We start from the raw sequence: 20143 nt of genomic DNA on the forward strand, positions 1-20143 counted from the left end.
ATACTAAATCAAACTAAGATCTCCTCCCAAAATTAAATGCTATTACTGTGTAGATTAGACTTTAGGATCTCTAGTGTAACATATCTTCTTCAAAGGATAAAAGCAAAAAGTGTTTTACATATTACTGACCAATTATTTTCAAGTATTCATCTGCATCTATACCATAGATGTTTTAAAATTGTGTCCCAGAGACACAATTTTCAAAAATAGTTGGAATTTTAAAAGATTGATTTTTAAAATTTGCAATAAATATCTCTATTCATCACCAAAAGGGATCTGATAAAAATTAATTTCAATAACTATCCTAAAAAGTGGAATTAAGCAAGAAAAACAGCAGTCCAATAGAAAATAAAATTATGTGCTTCAATAAAATAAACAATAAAAAGAAAACAGCATTACTAAAGGAATGTTAGGTGTGAAAGACCAGGTTCAGATGTGAATGTTCAATTTAATTGATTTATTGCTGAAAGCCCATGCACAGGAATCTTCTCAACTAATGTTCAGCACTTGGTTAGAGTTAGATAAGGGTCAATGGTAGTGAAGCGGGGGGGGGGGGGGTTAAGACTAATTCATTTGTGGCTACATAGGGTTTCTAGGCGGGTTCCTCTTTTTACCCCCGCCCTGGTTCTGTCATTCCTTTTCCGACACCAGCCTCCCCTTCAAAAATAGTATCCCCCTTTTTCCATGGCATCATTCTGCTTCCCCCCCCCCCCCCCGGATATGCCTACTGAAGCTGGTTAATCCTTTCAGCTACAGAGTCCTCACATGGTGAAGTGGGGGGAGCCGGCAGCTTGGTCAGAAAATGGTGGAAATGCTGAATCAAATCGGGGGGCATAGACATACCTGGCATTGTGCCAGTTCATTGAGATTCTGAATACCTTTTCCAATGGATCATATACTGTGTGATTTTGCTACTTTGCCTAGAATCCTGGATTTCTTATACTTGGTATTCATTTTCTCCTTTCACAATTACAAACGATGAGAGCGGGTGCTGGGAGAGTAAGGTGCTAGGGGGGTTATCTTTGACCAACAAGGATCAGTGGAAAAACTGGATGCACTTTCATGGAGGGTGATATCTGCCAATTAAATGCTTCAGAACTGATCTGCTGGATGACCTTTAAGGGTCTCAGAAATTTAGCATCCAGTTTCTTACATGGTCTTGTTCAGATAGATAGTCAGACTTGGCTTCTTCAGCTCTCAGTGGCCCTTCCTGTCAATGGATGTCTGCAGGCTTCTTGTATGCCTGCTTCAACTTGTTCTTGCTGCAGTTTCAACAGAGTTTGTGCAGCCAGATACTCTTGCAAAAATCCACAACTCTGGTATTGGCACTTCCTACCTTAAGTTCTCTGGTAGAACTCTAGGATGTGTGCCATACAAGGCTTGAAAGGGGGTCACAGCAATTGATATGTGGAGAGAGTTATTATATGAAAATTCTGGCAACAGCAGTAATGAGAACCAGTTATCTTGGCTATAGCTGCAGTAACATATTAAACATTGCTGGAGAGCTGGCTTGTTTTCTCTGCCTTGCCATTCATTCCAGAGTGGTGGGATGAAGACAAGATAACCTGAACATTCAAAAGTGGGAACAGTGCCCTCAAAAAATCTGGAAACAAGTTGACTTCCTCTAGTGAAGACTACTCTAGAGACCTTGTCTTTATATCAATAGATGTCATTCAAAAAGAGCTGAGCTGTTTCCTTGGCAGTAAGCAACCCTTTACAAGGGATGAAGTGAGCCATTTTTGTGAAAAGATCCAGTATAACTAGTATGGCTGTTTAGCTGTGGACTGAGGGTAAACCAACGGGAGTTGGGCATAGTTCATTTGTGGCTACGTAGTGATTTTAGGACGATCCCTCTTTTCCCTCAGGGTCTGCTAGTCCTTCTTCTATAAGAAGGAATGCCATAATTTTATTTTTTCCAATATAATCTATCATTTTTACTTACCAAGTTATATTTTCCAAGAAAAAGATTCACAAATAGTTTAAAACTCGAAAGGGCTTACATATAATCTTACAAAGGATTTTTGCACTGAATATAAAATCTTTTTTTTAACTTTATTATGGGCTTCCAGTTAAAAAAAAATTACTCAAGAATTAGCTTAGAGCAAAATTATCCACATAATTTGATGTGTTAAATTTCATTAAAGAAAAGAGCCTTTGCACTGTAATGCAGGAAACAGAGAGGACTATTTGTTGTGTAAACAGGAGATTAAAACATCATCAGTTAAATGACATATATGGTAGAGATTAGTTTACCTATCCCAAACTAGAGAAAAGAAGGGAAAAGACACTAGTCCAACGCTTGTAACTCTAAACCAGAATTTAACATTTTGTTAAGCATGATCTACACCTGGATTCTATTTAAATATGCTATTGACAGCAGAGTATTTACTTCCTAATCATGTTTGATTTTTGCTGCATTATCATCCAATCTGGTTTAACTGCACATAAAAACAAGTGATATGAATCAGAGCTTTTTCAGCATGCTGGAGTTTTTGCTTTTTATTGCTTCAAGTATTACATTTTAAGTTGCGACTATTTTTGTAACAGAAATGAATAAAGGGTCTTTCCAATATAAAATGTAGTCTGACTCCCTGCTTTCAATAAATAGAATTAGTGCTAGTCATAAACTGACAGCCACAATTTTCATAACAAATGTTCATTGTTTATTTGTTGTACACTGCTGAATGTTTCCCAAACTTGCTTTGGTTTCCTAATGAAATTACTAGCAAGCAAGTTGGTTTTCAAACAACATTTCATTTTACATTAATGTAACACAACCAGTGTGTTGGACTAACTTTAATTTTAATAGAAGCAGAAATTCCAAAGCTTTAGGTATATTTCCTTTGCTTTGAAAGCAAAAGCAAATGGGGAACAAAAAATACCAGCATTTTTTTTTATTATCTCCAACATTCATTTAAATCTTAAAAGTCTGTGGTTGGGAATTGTTTAAACTTTAATTCTATTTAATTTCACATTTTAATATCATTTGGTATAGTAACGGGGATTACAGGAAGATTTAAATTCTTAACCATTTTTTTAAAAATAAAAAAGGACCACTTGCAAGAAATCTGCTCAACTTTCTTTTAAGTACATTTATTTAGCACTGGGTATTCTGCAATATGCCATCGGAGTTAATATAGCTGCTATTTATTTGCCACCCAGCCAATTTAGATGATTGACTTTTCCTTTTGGGCAGGGCAGCCTTCAAATAGATATTCATATTATGCTTGTCTAAACTTTGCCAAACACAAGTAGAGTGAGCAGGCACTTAGGGAATGCAAAGATCAGTGGAGCAAAAAGAACATGGGATTTCTTCAATTTCTGATTTATTTCAGCCCCATCTTTCCTCTGTTTCAACCTTCTCACTGAAGCTTGTCCTTTTCCATGACAGTTAAATATTCAGTAAAGGTCTAATTATACTTAAAGGGCGCATGGCGCCGAATAACCAGACTACAATATTGCTTCTCTTGTCTTTTTTTGGCTGCTTTTTTGCTTTTCTCCATCACACAAGTGGCAGACAGGGACCTATTCAATTCTTTCACTTTTTACCCCTTTTAAACAGCTTTCTGCTTTTCTTTCTTAATAACAGGGCATTCTAAAGATGCTTAGATTTTCTATAGGCAATTTGTTGTAGATTTTTCTCACCTATTTCAAGAGAAATAATTATTCCATTTGATTTAGTTCTAACCAATGGGATGAATTAAGTCAATTTCAATTATTTTCTTATACTCACTGTTGCAATGTTTCATAGCCTTGCTCCTTATATAATAATTCTTGCTTCATCTGCAAGAGTTCCCTCTTCAGTTTTTTAACCTTGTATGTAAAAATAAAAGTTTGAGACATTGCTTTTCAGATAGTGTAAAACAGTTTAGAATAATTAGCACCTTTAAACATGAACAATAAATAATACCTGGTATCTCGAATTATCCTTGTTCCTGCTTTTTAAATACTGCCACCATACATGTAAGACAGCGGTGGGTTTCAATATTGTTTACTATCAGTTCGCTCATGCACGCACACGTATCGAACGCTTCTGCACATGTGCAGAAGTGTCCGGGCGGGTGGGCGGAACCTACCGCCGCCGCCAATACCGGGTTCACCTGATCCGGGCCGAACCGGGAGCAACCCACCACTGACATAAGACCATACGAAACTGACTTTACCACATGATATTATGTGGAAAAAATGTTTTTCTTTCAAGTTCCTGCTGACTTGATTCAACATCATTTGATTTATAATGTTAAAATGATCCACAGCTATAGATGGTATCATAGAGCAGGAAAGCTTTTCCCTTTAACTCAGGTGTCCAATCCTAGCAATTTTAAGACTTGTGAACCTAGAATTCTGGGATCTGAAATTCACAACTCTTAAAAGTTGCCAACGTTGGACACCTCTGCTTTAACTCCTTTTCTGTAACTATATCTGCCCTGTGGAACAGCATCCTCCCTTCCAAGATAACGGGTGCCTAAATCCTCTTCTTTTTTTGTAATACTCTGAAGACCTGTTTCCCCAGATGTTTGGGCCAAGAGGGTAGGTGAGCTCCCCTGGTAATGTCAGTTTTGTTGTTGTTGTTGTTTTGAGGGTTGTTGTTTTAAAAACGAAATGAAGGGTTGTATTCTGCAATGGTGGCTTTAATCTTTGTACACTGCACAGAGTCACTGTTGTGAGACAGTTAGCCTTATAAATCATACAAATGAATAAATAAACCCTTCTTAACTAAATCTTCAGGACTATTCTTCTCTCTGCAGAATTTTTTTTACATAAGAGAAGACTGACAGCAACCACTGACTCTAAATAGAAAAAGGAGAAAATCCTTTAAATAGGAGCAAAAAATTGTGTTTCAACATGGAGAAAAAAAAATAAGAGGTCCAAGAAGAACAACAACTGCATATCATGTGATTGGATGTATGTGCTAAAATTGTGAGGGAACTATTTTGAATCCTGCCCCACATACTGTATATGTACATTATGGTTTAGACATTCTACTAAACATATTGTATCTTAAAACACTAGTAATCTCAAAGATTTAAATATTTAGTCAATCAGTAGTCCAGCATTTTTTTTATTACTATTTTCAATCACATTCTAATTCATATACCAGCAGCCAGCAGTCAGCAATTCCAAACCAGATAGCTACATATATAACTAATGTTCTTATTAAGTTCTAATAAACATGATGAGCAGGTCAAAATAAATGCTTTTATAGGTCAATGCTTTCTCCAGCAGACATACATAGATTGGACATGAACGCTGTCTCTAGATTTGCCTATTAAGCGTCAGAATTCATTTCTACAGAAAAAAAAGACTATTACCACTGTGGATATGCTAATACTTACTACTATTGTGAAAATTAACTATTCATAAATAATTAAACAGTCTGAAAATAATTCTTCAGATATGTGTACCACTGTTCAGCTCTGAACGCTGGCATAACTTGTGTTTCAATAAAGTCAGCACCACTACCTCATGTAAATAAACCATTGTTAGCATTTGCCGAACGCCAAGGAATTCTATTGTCCTAATGTGTTCATGACAAGCATCTGGTATGAGAGTTATGCTGGATTAAAAGATGTATCTTTATTTGGATAACATCATTTACCATGAAATTCATATTCGCTTGCTAAGTTAACTTGTCAATGCCTGTGTGTCTAAGGAAGCTATTCTTATTCGAAAGAGGACTTATCATCAATGTAGTATAGGGAGATAGCTTAAGGGAAAAAGAACACAAATAAGATCAGAGGAGAGGAAAGGAGCTTGCAGGGAAACAAAACCTATAAAAAGAACAAAAATTCCAAACCGGCACACTAGACAATGTTCATTTCAAAACATAAACCCTTAAGCAGATATCTTTGGTTTAATACTTATCTCCATATGTTGATCATGAACAAATCCTAAAGCAAATGTTACTTTAAAAACTATTAGCACTACAAATGTCCACAAAAATATAGGCTTGTATATGTAGACCAGTGACGTGCAGTCAGGGGAGGCAGGGGAGGCGGAGCCTCACCACTCTCGTCATGAAAATAAAAAAGAATTACTCCAGGAAGCCGTGAAAGTGGCTGGGAGAGGCGCGCGGCTTGGTTTAGCCTCCCTGGACATCTCAGCAGCAGCCCCAAGTGTGCCGATCTCGCCATTTTTTACATCGGGCGAGCCCAGGATCCTTGCAAGGGGAATGGGACCATGTGTGCAGGAGGCTCCTCAGCTCCAGCCTCAATCAGCGCAGCCGCAGTCCCCTTCATCTTGCCTCAGGAAGGAGGGGAATGGGACCACGTGTGCAGGGGAAGGGGATCGCGGCTCTGCTAATCTGAGGCTGTGTGCTGAGGAGCCTCCTGCACACGTGGTCCCATTTCCCTTGCAAGGATCACAGGCTCGCCCAATGCAAAAAATGCCTAGGTACCATGTTTCCCCGAAACTACAACCTGTCCTGCGCTCACTGACCTAGCGTTATCCCGAAAGTACCAAGTTACAGGAGCTGGGGGTGGGGGTAGCGCTCATGTTGCTTGCCGCCTTCAATATACCGCTAGGTTGGGGAGTGGCGTTCTGTCCGGCCAGAGGGGAGAGTTGCCGGGCGGCTGCTCTCTTGTGAACTGGCTCCCGAAGAGCCGGGCACAGCCTCAGGGGCGAAGTAGCTATGAGGTAACTATGCTCACGAGCAGCCGCCCGGAAAATCCCCTCTCTAGCCGGGAAAAGCGCCATTCACTGACCTGAGCAGCCGCCCGGCAAATCCCCTCTCCAGCCGGGAAAAGCGCCATTCACCAAGCCCTTGCGCAGCTCTCCCAGGCGACCGCCGCTGGCTGCTGCTGCCCGCCGCCACCCGCCCCGCCGCTCCGCTCCGTGCATAACTTCCAAACTCCAAAACTTCCAGCATCGCCCGCTCTAGGAGTGCTCTCTATGGTGGGCCGGCTGCTGGAAGACTGTCCGGAAAACTCTCTGTCCAGCAGCCGGCCCACCATAGAGAGCACACCTAGAGCGGGCGATGCTGGAAGTTTTGGAGTTTGGAAGTTATGCACGGAGCGGAGCGGGGCGGCAGCGGGCAGCAGCAGCCAGCAGCGGTCGCCTGGGACAGCTGCGCAAGGGCTTGGTGAATGGCGCTTTTCCCGGCTGGAGAGGGGATTTGCGGGGCAGCTGCTGAGGTCAGTGAATGGCGCTTTTCCCGGCAGGAGAGGGGATTTGCGGGGCGGCTGCTGAGGTCAGTGAATGGCGCTTTTCCCGGCTGGAGAGGGGATTTGCGGGGCGGCTGCTGAGGTCAGTGAATGGCGCTTTTCCCGGCTGGAGAGGGGATTTGCGGGGCGGCTGCTGAGGTCAGTGAATGGCGCTTTTCCCGGCTGGAGAGGGGATTTGCGGGGCGGCTGCTGAGGTCAGTGAATGGCGCTTTTCCTGGCTGGAGAGGGGATTTGCGGGGCGGCTGCTGAGGTCAGTGAATGGCGCTTTTCCCGGCTGGAGAGTTTCCCAGCAACTCTCCCCTCTGGCCGGACAGAACGCCACTCCCCAACCTAGCGGTATACCGAAGGCGGCAAGCAACGTGAGCGCTCCCCCCACCCCCGGCTCCTGTAACTTGGTGCTTTTGGGATAACGCTAGGTCAGTGAGCGCAGGACAGGTTGTATTTTCGGGGAAACACGGTACCCAGGCATTTTTTGCATTGGGCGAGCCCGGGATCCTTGCAAGGGGAATGGGTCCACGTGTGCAGGCGGCTCCTCAGCGCACAGCCTCAGATTAGCAGAGCCGCAATCCCCTTCCCCTGCACACGTGGTCCCATTCCCCTCCTTCCTGAGGCAAGATGAAGGGTACCGCGGCTGCGCTGATAGAGGCTGGAGCTGAAGAAATTTCTCCGTTTGGGCTGTGCCCCTGTGATCGGAGCAACCACGTGGTTTGATGACGTCACCAGCCTCACCAGTCATAAACGTCACCGCACGTCACTGATGTAGACTATTAGAAAACAATTTAGTTGAGTTAATTGGGAGATTTCAAAGCATCCTTACCCTCAATCTTGTAGTGGAGATTTCTGCTTTCAGAATATCAGGATCATACTTTGTGCTTGAAGAGGAGCTTGAGAAAACTTATTAGGGGAATAAGGGGAAAAAGACAATGAACCATTTGGAAGATCATTTTATGTTTAAATTCCCTAAAATATTCAAAACAGCAGTGGAACACAGTTATAAAAAGCGAAATAAAAGATTGGTTACTATAGTGCAATGAAAACTACAAAATGTAAGGAGCAAAGAATTTTCATTTTTATCATTTGGATAGCATTATTTGTTTATTACTTTTATTTACTCATTTTCTCCAAGAGCTATTAGTGGGGTGTGCACCTACTTTTATTCCTATAAAGCAGTGCTTCTCAATTATTTTCTGTCATGCCCCCCCTAGGAAGAAGAAAACATTTCGCCCCCCCCCCCGCGTGACTGTAAATAGTATCATTTGTCTATAAAATTGTTATAAGTACACCTCTGCATAACATAGCACACCAGTCTTTCCTCGTCTCCCACCGTAGTCACATGCTTTCTTTCCTCTTTCCCTCTTACTTGTCTATCCTTCCTTCCACCCTCCCTTCCTCCTTCCCTTCCTTCCTGCCTCCCTTCCAGTTCCCTCCTTCCTCTTTCCCCCTGCCTGCCTGCCTTCTTTCCCTCCTGCTTATCTATGCTTCATTCCTTCCTTGCACCTCCCTCCCTTCTGCCTGCCTGCCTTCTTTCCTCTTTCCCTATCCTCCTATCCTTCCTTTCTCCCTCCCTCCTTCCCTGCCTCCCTTCCAGTTCCCTCCTTCCTCTTTCCTCCTGCCTGCCTGCCTTCTTTCCCTCCTGCTTATCTATGCTTCCTTCCTTCCTTGCACCTCCCTCCCTTCTGCCTGCCTGCCTTCTTTCCTCTTTCCCTATCCTATCCTTCCTTTCTCCCTCCCTCCTTCCCTGCCTCCCTTCCAGTTCCCTCCTTCCTCTTTCCTCCTGCCTGCCTGCCTTCTTTCCCTCCTGCTTATCTATGCTTCCTTCCTTCCTTGCACCTCCCTCCCTTCTGCCTGCCTGCCTTCTTTCCTCTTTCCCTATCCTCCTATCCTTTCTTTCTCCCTCCCTCCTTCCCTGCCTCCCTTCCAGTTCCCTCCTTCCTCTTTCCTCCTGCCTGCCTGCCTTCTTTCCCTCCTGCTTATCTATGCTTCCTTCCTTCCTTGCACCTCCCTCCCTTCTGCCTGCCTGCCTTCTTTCCTCTTTCCCTATCCTCCTATCCTTCCTTTCTCCCTCCCTCCTTCCCTGCCTCCCTTCCAGTTCCATTCTTCCCTCCTTCTTCTGCCTCCTTCCTGCCTGCTTGCCTTCTTTCCTCTTTCCCTCCGGCGTGTCTGCTTTTCTTTCCTTCCTTCCACCTCCCTTCTGCCCTTCTTCCCTCCCTCCCTGCCAGCAGCTCCTCCAGCATCCCAGCTGGAAGCAGCAGCACAACAGTCGCCGTTACCAGGGACGAAGGGGTGGCGGTGGCAAGATCGGGCGACCGCCGCCCCTTTGTCCCTTCCCCAACAGCGGCTGTTGCGGTGGAGCTTCCAGACGGAATGCTGGCGGTGGAGCTGCTAGCGGGGAGGCGAGCTACGCGGTGGCGAAGACGGGCGGTCCCATGCTTCCCTCCCTCCCACCCCCGCCCGAGCAGGCTTCTTGCACAGCTCCAGCCCGCGGCTCCAATGAAAATCCACAGTCCGAAGTGCTGCCACTTCCAGGCGGCATATATTATGCCTCGCCCACGCCTTTGCCGCCGTTGCACCCAGATGGAAAGGGAGCCTTCGCGCCCCCCTTTACGGAGCCTCGCGCCCCCCCAGGGGGGCGCGCCCCACTATTTGAGAACCGCTGCTATAAAGCAACCCTTGAAGTAAGATGAACTAACGGATAAGCTCAGATTCATTCAGTGACAACTACAGCTGAAGGAAGCCTTGAATTTAGGTGTATTTTCTAAATTTAGCATTAACCAAAACAATACACATTGATACATTGATGCATTTCATCCAGCTTCATTTTCAGAAGGCTTGTTTGTTCATGGGAAGGCATTAACAGAAAAATTCAGCACACCAGAACAAATAATTACTTCTGCAAGTAGAAGATATGCATTTATAGCACAGGAATGGACATTTGTTTAGAATTACGGTGCTAAATCAGGACTAGCTTATGTGTGATTCTAAATCTTCATTATATTCATGAACTTGAGTGAAATTAGGCACAAAGAGCCAAAATCCATCCTCCTGATCCCATTCTTTTTTTTTTCAAGGAGACAAAAGTAAATTACTGTCCCACTCTACAGTAGTTCTCCTTGTCATATGAAGTGTGATAACATGTAGGATAAAGTCAGAAGTGCTGGGCTCCCACTTGTCACATGGAATTCTTCCAAAATTCTTCTGGAAAAATGTGCAAAACTGCTGAAATCTTTCTGGGTAAACTAGATGAAGAACCACACCTAAATGTACAGCTTTGCCTGTCACTGCCACTTTGCATTTTCTCACATGCTTATACATGTTCTAGCTACAGGTGTTTGCATTTATGGCTATAGCAAACTTAATTGCATGGCACTTTTCTCCTTTTAAAAAGACCCAGAGTAGCTAAGATATATTTGCCCTTAAAGATCCTTTGGCTTGGGCACTTTCAACATGCATTCTGACTGATAAGAATTTGGAAGATTCTCATTTAAGGATCTCATTTAAGGACCACAGTTGTACCAGAGAGTGTTGTACTCATATTTGGCTGAGGGTCTCTATACATGCCCTGCAATGTCTACTAATTCAATATATAAAACCAACAGTGTCTATAGTGTTTATAGTATAAGGCTTCTGGGAAACTTCCTTAGCAAACCTTTGATACAAGTAGTCCTCGACTTACAATCATACAATCCATTATTGTTCAAAGTTACAAAAGTGCTGAAAAAATGGACTCGGGACCTGTGCCCAAGTTACAGCTGTTATACTGTGCTTGTAGTCATATGATCAAACTTCAGGCACTGAGCAGCCTGCCCATACTTACAATTGCAGGGGTACTACAATACCCCACCTGCCTCTCTCTTACCCTGCCTTACAACAGGGATTGCCAGGATTGTCATCATAAATCATTGTGGCAATTATGTGACATCCTGCTTTACAACTGCATCACTTTGTGAAAGAAACTCCAGTCCCAACTGTGGTTGCAACTGTATAATGTCTCCTGTTAATTCACTATTACCCTGAATCTGGCCTGCACTGGATATCTGCTTCTCCAATCAAACATTAATAAAATTGTAGACTTTGACATTACATTAGTTTGCAATCTCAGGATTAGTTTCTGGAGGCTGTTTTCCAGAGCTCGTCAAAAACATTTTTCTTTTAAATCAGCATTACTTCTGCCCCAATGTCTGATCTCAGATCTGGGTGCTTCCAACCTTTCACCTACATGGTGAAATAATTGTTTGTACAGGTAATCCTCAAATTACAACTGGTGGTTAAATGACCATTCCTACTCATGATAGACTTGGAATAGGTGCTTCATGGTCCATAAAGCACTTCTAGCTATGGTAAAACCTTGTGCCAGGCACTTTCCCATCACATCAGAGGTGGGTTGCTGCTGGTTCGGCCCAGATCAGCCAAACCGGTAATAGTGGGAGGCTCCGCCCACCTGCCTGGAAGCTTCTGTGCATGTGAAGCATTGCGCAAGCTCGGGAGCACAAATAATTACTTCTGCAAGTAGAAGATATGCATTTATAGCACAGGAATGGACATTTGTTTAGAATTACGGTGCTAAATCAGGACTGACTTAGTAGTAAAGATATTGGCAACCTACCTCTGTACCACATGACCACATTTTGTGTGCTTGGCAATTTGCTTGTATTTACAACTGGTTGCCAAGTGACCTTGCAATCATGTGATCACTATTTGCAATCTTCTCTTCCGGTTTTCCCCGAAGGTAAATAGGGAAGTGGAGGAAATGTTGGATTTGAGATACGTTCCCCCACTGAATCAAGGGATTTTCCCTGCCCTCCATGCAGAGAAAAATGCTGGCAAATGACAACATTTTACCCATCCAGAGGAGAAAACTCAAGTGACTACCAGCATTTCTATCAAGACCAGTTGCAGTTTTTCTTGGATCAGGATTCCCTGCCCTTAGTCATTCAGATCCTAATCATCTCACGGTTGGACTATTGCAATACACTCTATATGGGGCTACTCTTGAAGAGCATCTCATTTAATGACCATTTTGCTCAACAACTAATATTATGGGCCCAATTGTGGTTGTAATTGGAGGACTACCTGTATGCATTTGACGCAGATAAAGACATGTTCAAATTCTCTATAAAATTGAACTGGTTAGTAAATGAGAAGCCTCTGATTTACCCTTGCAGAATCAGTTGCTGCAGCTCCCAGGACTGGGATAGCTGGCCACAGTTGTTTCTTGAAGATCACCCAGATCTTTTGAATCGAGAAATGCAAGTTAAAAAACATGAAAAGAGAGAGATAGTATATTTCACATATCATACATATGTCTTTGATACATACGACTTGTATAAGAGCTTGATTTTTCCTTGTAAACATCATTCAGCCGTACATATTCACCCAAGGCAAGAGCCAGCCTCTGCTCTTTCACATGGAAAAGTTCTTTCTTTGTGCTAAGTGCATCTTGAGCTACAGTAAGATAATCTTTTAACATTTTTTCTTGTTCTTGTCGCCATTGCTTTCTTGGATCTTCTATCTGTGTAGTTTCTGCAAAGGTATAACAAGAAAAGCTTCCATTTAGTTAAGACCCCTTAAATCTGTTAGTGTCAGATTTAAATCTAAAAGAAAAAACCCACTACCCACTTTTATTTTGGTACATGCATAAAGAACAAATTGTTATTAAGTGATAAATAAACTAAGTTATATCAAATACCTTAGGAAAACATTTGTACTTTTCTAAGAGAAAATAATCATTTTTACTTGTACGTTTTGACACATATTTTAAGCTGATTCTAAGAGTACAATATCAACTCAGACCAGGCAATAACTAATGCTTTTTTGAGATTTTGTTTCTGATTATTTGTAAATAGCTTTATTTCTTGTTCCCTATTTCTTTTCTTTGTTTCTTTTATTAGAATACTATTTAGGAAAATGAAAGCAGACATTAATGGAGAAAATAAAAGTGCCGTCATTCAACTGTACTGGAGAATGTGTGAATTTATGTAGATAAATTGTCTGTTTACCTTTTGCAAAACTATTTCTCAAGATGTTATTATCCACTATTAATGACAGTACTCTTTTTTATTTTTATTTTTAATATATTGTAAAAAGTAATGTCTATTGCTGGTGTATGACCATAATAAAGGTATATTCTATTCTTCTTTCTCAAGAGTTCATTCAGACTGGAGCTATGTAAGTCACATCTGTATCAATCCAAAATGCATTTTAAGCACTGGCATAAGCTTGTTATGTTTGCCCAAGCAGTTTGAAAGGATCAGAAAGAAGGGACAACTCCATAATCAATCCAGCAACTTTTATTTTGTAATAAGATCAAAACTGCAGGAAATCTAGTATGTGCGTGCACTTCATTTGCTTCCTATCTCTGCCATTGGAAATGAAAATACATGGAAATCAAAATGTTGCCTCCCTTATTGTTGAATAAAATAACAACTGAGGAAAACATTCTGAAACTTCACTAAAAATTTCAAGATTAAAATACCATGTTTTTAGATATTCATCACTGAAGAAAACTTTTAGTAAACTTTAAACAATGCACTATAAGCATTGCATTCTTAGATTAAAAATTAATGCCAACTTGTTCAATGTAAACTTAGATTCCCAAGTAACACACAAAGACCTATACAATACGGATTTTGTCTTTATCAGTAAATTATAAGAAATACACAGTGTTTCAGTAGGTTCCCCTACTGATCTTTTTTTTAAAGCTTTAACACTTGGGGAATTTCAGAGAAAGATTCAGATTTCTAACAGATTTCAGTCAATAAGTTCAATTTCAGCTGATGAAAAGCATTACAGCATATAGCTCTTAGGAGATATTTTACATCTTCACAACTCTCAAGAAGGCATTAATTTAAGCTACTGATTTAAGTTCTTCTCACCCCAATAACATTAGTTACACATCCCCCACTAAGACACTTTTCTCTACTTTTGACTACTTAAATTATCCAGAGCAAACAGTAATTTAAATAGCTACAATAGTCTTTAAACATATGTTTGGTTAGCTTCTGCTGTAGCAGAGAGAGGTCCCTGGTGGTAAAAACTGCCAATAATGCTTGATAGTTCCACACACTTAATCTTTCTAGTGTTCCATTTTGATGTGAATTCAAGAGGCAAATGAAAATAAGACAGTAGCTCTAAAGAGACCGAGAGTAATAATCAGTCTTTTCTTTGTCAATGCTAATAAAATATATTTTAGGCATGCACATTTCTGTGGAAAAGTTCTTACAAAATTCAAAGAAATAGAGAACAAAAGCACTTGCATTTTTACAGGTTCATAAAAGAAAAGTAAGCCCACTCAACTTTCTAATGTTGACTCCTGAGTGAAATCAAGTGTTCTTCTCTATATAAATAATGTAGGTAGGTGTGTGTGTGTGTGTGTGTGTGTGTGTGTACACAGTCATGTGAAAATGAAAGTACTTTCTCTTTGAGTTCTATGGTTTTACATGTCAGAACATAGTAAAAATCATCTGGTCCTTAGCAGTTCTTAAAAGCAGGTAAATATAATCTCAGGGGAACAACAAGAAGTGACATATTACACCATGTCATCATATATTTTTCCCCAAAAAAGCCAAAATGGAAATCCATATGTGAAAAACTAAGTACATCTTATGATTCAATAGAATTACTTTTGGCAGCACTAACTTGGAGTAATCATTTTCTGTATGATTTTATCAGTCTCTCACATCATTGTGGAGGAATTTTGGTCCTTCTTTATAGTGTTGCTTCAATTTATTGAGGTTTGTGGGCGTTTGTTTATGCACAGCTCTCTCTTTCACAGCATTTCAATAAGGTTGAGATCTGGACTTTAACTGGGCCACTGCAACATCTTGATGCTTTTCTTTTTCAGCCACTCTGTTGTAGATTTGCTGGTGTGCTTGGAATCATTGTCTTGTTGTATGACCCAATATCATGCTTTAGCTGTCAGACAGATGGCCTCACATTTGACTCTAGGAGTTCCTGGTCAACTCAATGACTGCAAGGTGCCCAGGTTCTGTAGCTGCAAAACAAGACCAAATCATCATTCCTCCACTACCGTGCTTGACAATTGGTAGATGCTTGTGTTGATATGTTGTATTGGGTTTTCACAAAGGATGTGATACTATGTGCATTATGGCCAAACATCTCCTCTTTGGTCTCATCTATCCAAAAGATAGTGTTCCAGAAGTCTTGTGGATTGTTCAGATGCAACTTTGCAAATGTAATCCATGCTGCCATGTTCTCTTTAGAGAGAAGAGGCTTTTTCCTGGCAACCCTTCCAAACAAACCATATTTTTTCAGTCTTTTTCTAATTGTACTTTCATGTACTTCAACAAGCTAACTGAGGCATGAAGAGTCTGAGATGTAACTCTTGGATTTTTTGCAATTTCTCTGAGCATTGCATGATCCAACCTTGGGGTGAATTTGATGGGACATCCCTTCCTGGGAAGAGTCAGTCTTGCAGCAGTCTTGAATGTTTTGCACTTGTGAATAATCATCCTCACTGTAGAACAGGGGTGTCAAACGTGCGGCGTCATAGCAGCATCATGTGATGTATCAGGACTTTTTTCTCCCTTGCTAAACCGGGTGGGGGGGGGCGGACCTAGCATGTGACATATCCAGCCCATGGCCCGCAAGTTTGACACCCCTGCTGTAGAATAATGACTTTAAATAAGTTGTAAATGGGCTTACAACTCTTCCAGTGGTGGATTGCAAGTGGTGCGCCCAGAGCACCTGGTACCATTCCACTACGGTGCTATGGAGGGCCCACCCACCCACCTGAGCTCCTTACCTGTTTTTAAACTCTTCAGTGCTTCTGTGCCTGCGCACAGTGCCTGCGTGACGCTCCGGTAAGCAGCTGGACAGTCACGGAAGCTCGCGGAGTCGCTGGAGGGTAAGACGCATCGTGTGGAGGACGCCGGGCCCTGTTGCAACCGTACCGGTTGCAACGGGATCCGGAACCCACCATTGTACTCTTCCCAGATTGATGGGCAGCAGCAGTTGCTTCTCTAAGATCATTGATAATTTATTTACTCTTGATGTTCTGACCCCCCTTCTTCCCTCGCCAACACAGAACACACTCCGGACCAAAACTACTTCAACAGGATTTATTGCACAGACAGACAGACAGATCCTTGGCAGCAATCCACCACCACAAGACTCTCAGAGACACAATAGCAGCTGTCCAGCATGCCAAGCTTCCAAGACAGAACTTTCCGAATAGTTCCTTTGTTGACTTCTGCAAAGGGCGTGTTAGATATTAGCATATATCGAGATAAGTCTTCCCTCAGGTCCGCTCCTACAGCGGGAAACAGGTATTCATCTGATTGGTCAATGGGCGTGCCTCATCCCTATAAAAGGGGAACCCTCCGACCACAGGTTAAGCTGGATCACTACTACTACTAATAAAATGAGCTGTTGAGTTACTTCGTGTCCGCAGTCTGTCTCTCGTTGCCCAGATCCAACATTGGCGACGAAGGTGGGATTGAGAGACAGATAGGACGAAGAGCGCACTTCAAGAATCTCCGGATTTGATCCAGCCCAGGAATTCGGCAGAAATTCCGGCAGCCATCTCAGATCACCGCAGCGCGGCAAATTCAAACTGAGAAAATGGCGATGCATGCTCCCCCCGCTCCTTTCGACCCAGCAACCGACGAATGGGAAGCCTTCATGATTCGCTTCGAGTGTTTCCTCGAAGCAAATGAGTACACGGGGATCACCGATGCAAGAAAGAAAAATATCTTCCTCGGCTACTGCGGAAAGGAAGTCTTCAATACGGCCAGAGACCTCACCGCGCCTACTCCAATACAAGCAGTACCGTGGGCGACGCTGAAACAAGCCTTGGAAACACATTACGCGCCAAAACCGTCCCGCCATGTCAGCCGCAAAGAATTCAACACGAGGACTCAAATGGCGGGAGAATCCATTAACCAATTTGTTGCAGCTCTACGAAGAATAGCAGCCCACTGTGAATACAGGGATTTGGAAGAGCATATCTTAGAGCAATTCATCTGTGGGGTAAGAGACATTTCGTTGCAAAAGAAACTGTTAGCCAACCCGAATCTAACCCTACAGTCAGCATTGAACAAAGCAAGAGCGTCGGAATCAGCGGAGAAATCAGCAGTGACCATACAAAGAAGGGTCAACGAAACCCAGCCGGCACCGAGACAAACCAGAGTCCACTACGAAGACGCAAGCCCCGACTACGTGGATCCCGAGTTCGAGGACAGTCACCTAATGCAGAGCAGTCACTGGAGGCCTGGGGGGAAACCCGGATCCCGCTTGCCGCCCTGCGCAAGCTGCGGAGGGAATCACCCCAGGTCTACTTGCAGGTTCAGGAACGCTGTTTGTTCGCACTGCAACAAACTTGGGCACATCGCACGAGTGTGCCGGAGCGGAGTCCCTGCCTCACGGCAGCCACCCATGTACCGCCAACAGAAGCCCAACCCAGGGGCTTGGCGAAATCAAAAAGGGCGCCCAGAGAGAAATCCACAAGTGTTTACCCAGAGAGAAACTCCCCAAAGAGCTGAACGAGCGTATTCCCAGAGAGATTACTCACAAGAAAGTGAGCGAGCGTATCCCCAGAGAGAATTCACACAGAGAGCCGAAAGAGCGTTCTACCAAGACGCTCAACGAGAGTATTTTCAGGATATAGACGATGAGATAGAGTTGACCCAGAGAGAGGAGTTGCGAACGTATCTCACCACGATACATCAGGTCCGCCCTAAGCGGCCCAAAAGGCTGAAAGTCACAGTCCTCTTGGAGGGCTCACCCTGCGAGCTGGAGGTTGACACAGGATCAACCCTGACGATCATTTCATGGGCATCCATGAAACAGGCCATTCCCGGCCTCAGAAAGAGCCAACTGCGCGCTCCTGACGTCCTGCTACGAGACTACCAGGGGAACCAAGTCCCCATCGTGGGCCAAGGCACATTCCACATCCAGTTTAAGGACATCGAAGCCCAGCTGCCCGTGACCATCTCCAGCGCGCCATTGCAGAACCTCCTGGGGCTTGATTGGTTTGAAGCCCTGGGATTAGAAGTCACCGGAATCAACGCCGTGAGAAACAGCAGCGCTGAAAAGATCTTTAAGGAGTTCGAGGATGTGTTCAGCTCCGGTCTTGGTAAGTATGTGGGCAAACCAATATCGTTCAATTTAGATCCAAATGTGGCGCCAATCCGACTTAAACCGAGACGAGTGCCTTTTGCACTCCGCCCAAAAATAGATAAAGAGATAGATAAGTTAGTGGAACAAGGAATCCTTGAGCCGGTAGATCACGCGCGTTGGGAGACACCTATCGTGACCCCAGTTAAGTCAGACGGATCAGTCCGCTTGTGCGCAGACTATAAATGCACAATTAATGTCGCGCTACAACAGAGCGCATATCCGGTGCCCGTAGTACAGCACCTATTGCACTCATTGGGGCCAGGAAAGGTTTTCGCTAAGTTAGATATGGCACAAGCTTACCAGCAACTGCCAGTAGATAGCGCCACAGCGGAGGCCCAGACTATAGTGACGCACAGAGGAGCGTTTAAATGCAACCGGCTACAATTCGGCGTAAGTATTGCTCCAGGATTGTTCCAGAGCGTCATGGAACGACTGTTGCAAGGGATACCGGGAGTCGTCCCATATTTTGACGATATCTTGGTGTCCGCTGCAAACGAGGAGCAACTAAACAAAAGAGTCAGATCTGTTTTGGCCAGAATCAGAGAGAAGGGCCTCCGCCTTAAAAAAGAAAAATGCCAAATTAACGTGCCTAGTGTAGAATTCCTGGGTTATAGAATTGATGGTCAGGGAATTCACCCCACTGAAAAGAAAATTAAGGCAATCCAGGACGCCCCCACACCACGAAATCAAACCGAGTTGCAGGCCTTCCTCGGACTACTTAATTTCTACAGCGTTTTTCTGAGACAGAAGGCGACCGTTGCTGAGCCACTACACCGTCTACTCCAGAGGAACGCACCATGGAGATGGGGACGAGCCGAAGCTGCAGCATTCGCCGGGGTAAAGCGCCTGCTCACCACTGACTCACTACTTGTGCAATACAGTCAAACCCTCCCGCTGGTATTGACCTGCGACGCATCGCCTTTCGGGGTTGGAGCAGTCCTCAGCCACAGGATGCCCGACGGGAAAGAAGCACCCATTGCTTTCTACTCCAGAACTCTTTCATCGGCCGAAAGGAACTACAGCCAAATGGACAGAGAAGCATTGGCTGCCGTTGCAGGTGTGAAACGTTTCCATGAATACCTCTACGGCCGCGATTTTGAACTCATTACTGATCACAAACCGCTGTTAGGACTTTTGGCGGGAAATCGCCCCACTCCGGTCTCCCTTTCTCCACGTATGACCAGGTGGACTGTTTTCCTGGCTGCGTACTCTTACAAGTTAATTCATCGACCGGGCTCCACTCTAGGGCACGCAGATGCGCTCAGCCGTTGCCCATTACCAGACATTTTGCCAGACCCCACTCCAGAAGTACCGGTATTGCTCATTGACTGTTTGGATTCGGGACCGGTTTCTTCTTACGATGTCGCAAGGTTCTCCTCGAAGGACAATTTAATAAAACAAGTGCAAACTTGGGTATGGAGGGGGTGGCCGAAGGGAAATGTGGGCCCGGAATTCAAAATGTTTTGGTCTAAACGGGACGAACTCTCCGTGTTACAGGGATGTTTGTTGTGGGGGGATCGAGTTGTTATTCCTTTTGCTCTACGAAAAAAGGTATTGAATGCTTTACATATGGGTCATCCGGGGATCGTGAGAATGAAAGCGTTAGCGAGAAGTTATGTGTGGTGGCCCAATATGGACAAAGAAATAGAGGAGTGGGTGGCCACTTGCGACCCATGCCAGGAGTCGAGACCAGCACCCCCGGAAGCGCCCGCCACAGAATGGGAGAAACCCAAGGCACCCTGGTCACGCATTCATATTGATTTTGCAGGACCATTCCAGGGTCAAACCTTCCTCATAGTTGTAGATGCTTATTCTAAATGGTTAGATGTAGTCCTAATGACATC

General features: G+C 43.6%; 1 protein-coding gene across 2 annotated transcripts in view; it reads right to left on the reverse strand.

Moving 5' to 3' along the window:
* WWC2 (WW and C2 domain containing 2) overlaps nt 1–20143 on the reverse strand; it is a 167774-nt gene that overhangs the window by 69404 nt on the left and 78227 nt on the right. For both annotated transcript variants that reach the window (XM_081959150.1, XM_081959151.1), the window contains exons 3-5: nt 12480–12683; nt 7981–8057; nt 3734–3813 (exon numbers count right to left, since the gene is read on the reverse strand). In XM_081959150.1, the coding sequence (XP_081815276.1) occupies nt 3734–3813; nt 7981–8057; nt 12480–12683 (361 nt within the window). The remainder of the gene's footprint in view (nt 1–3733; nt 3814–7980; nt 8058–12479; nt 12684–20143) is intronic.

Source organism: Natrix helvetica (genome assembly GCF_964273705.1).
Source record: "Natrix helvetica genome assembly, chromosome: 7".
In the NCBI taxonomy this organism is placed as follows: domain Eukaryota; kingdom Metazoa; phylum Chordata; class Lepidosauria; order Squamata; family Natricidae; genus Natrix; species Natrix helvetica.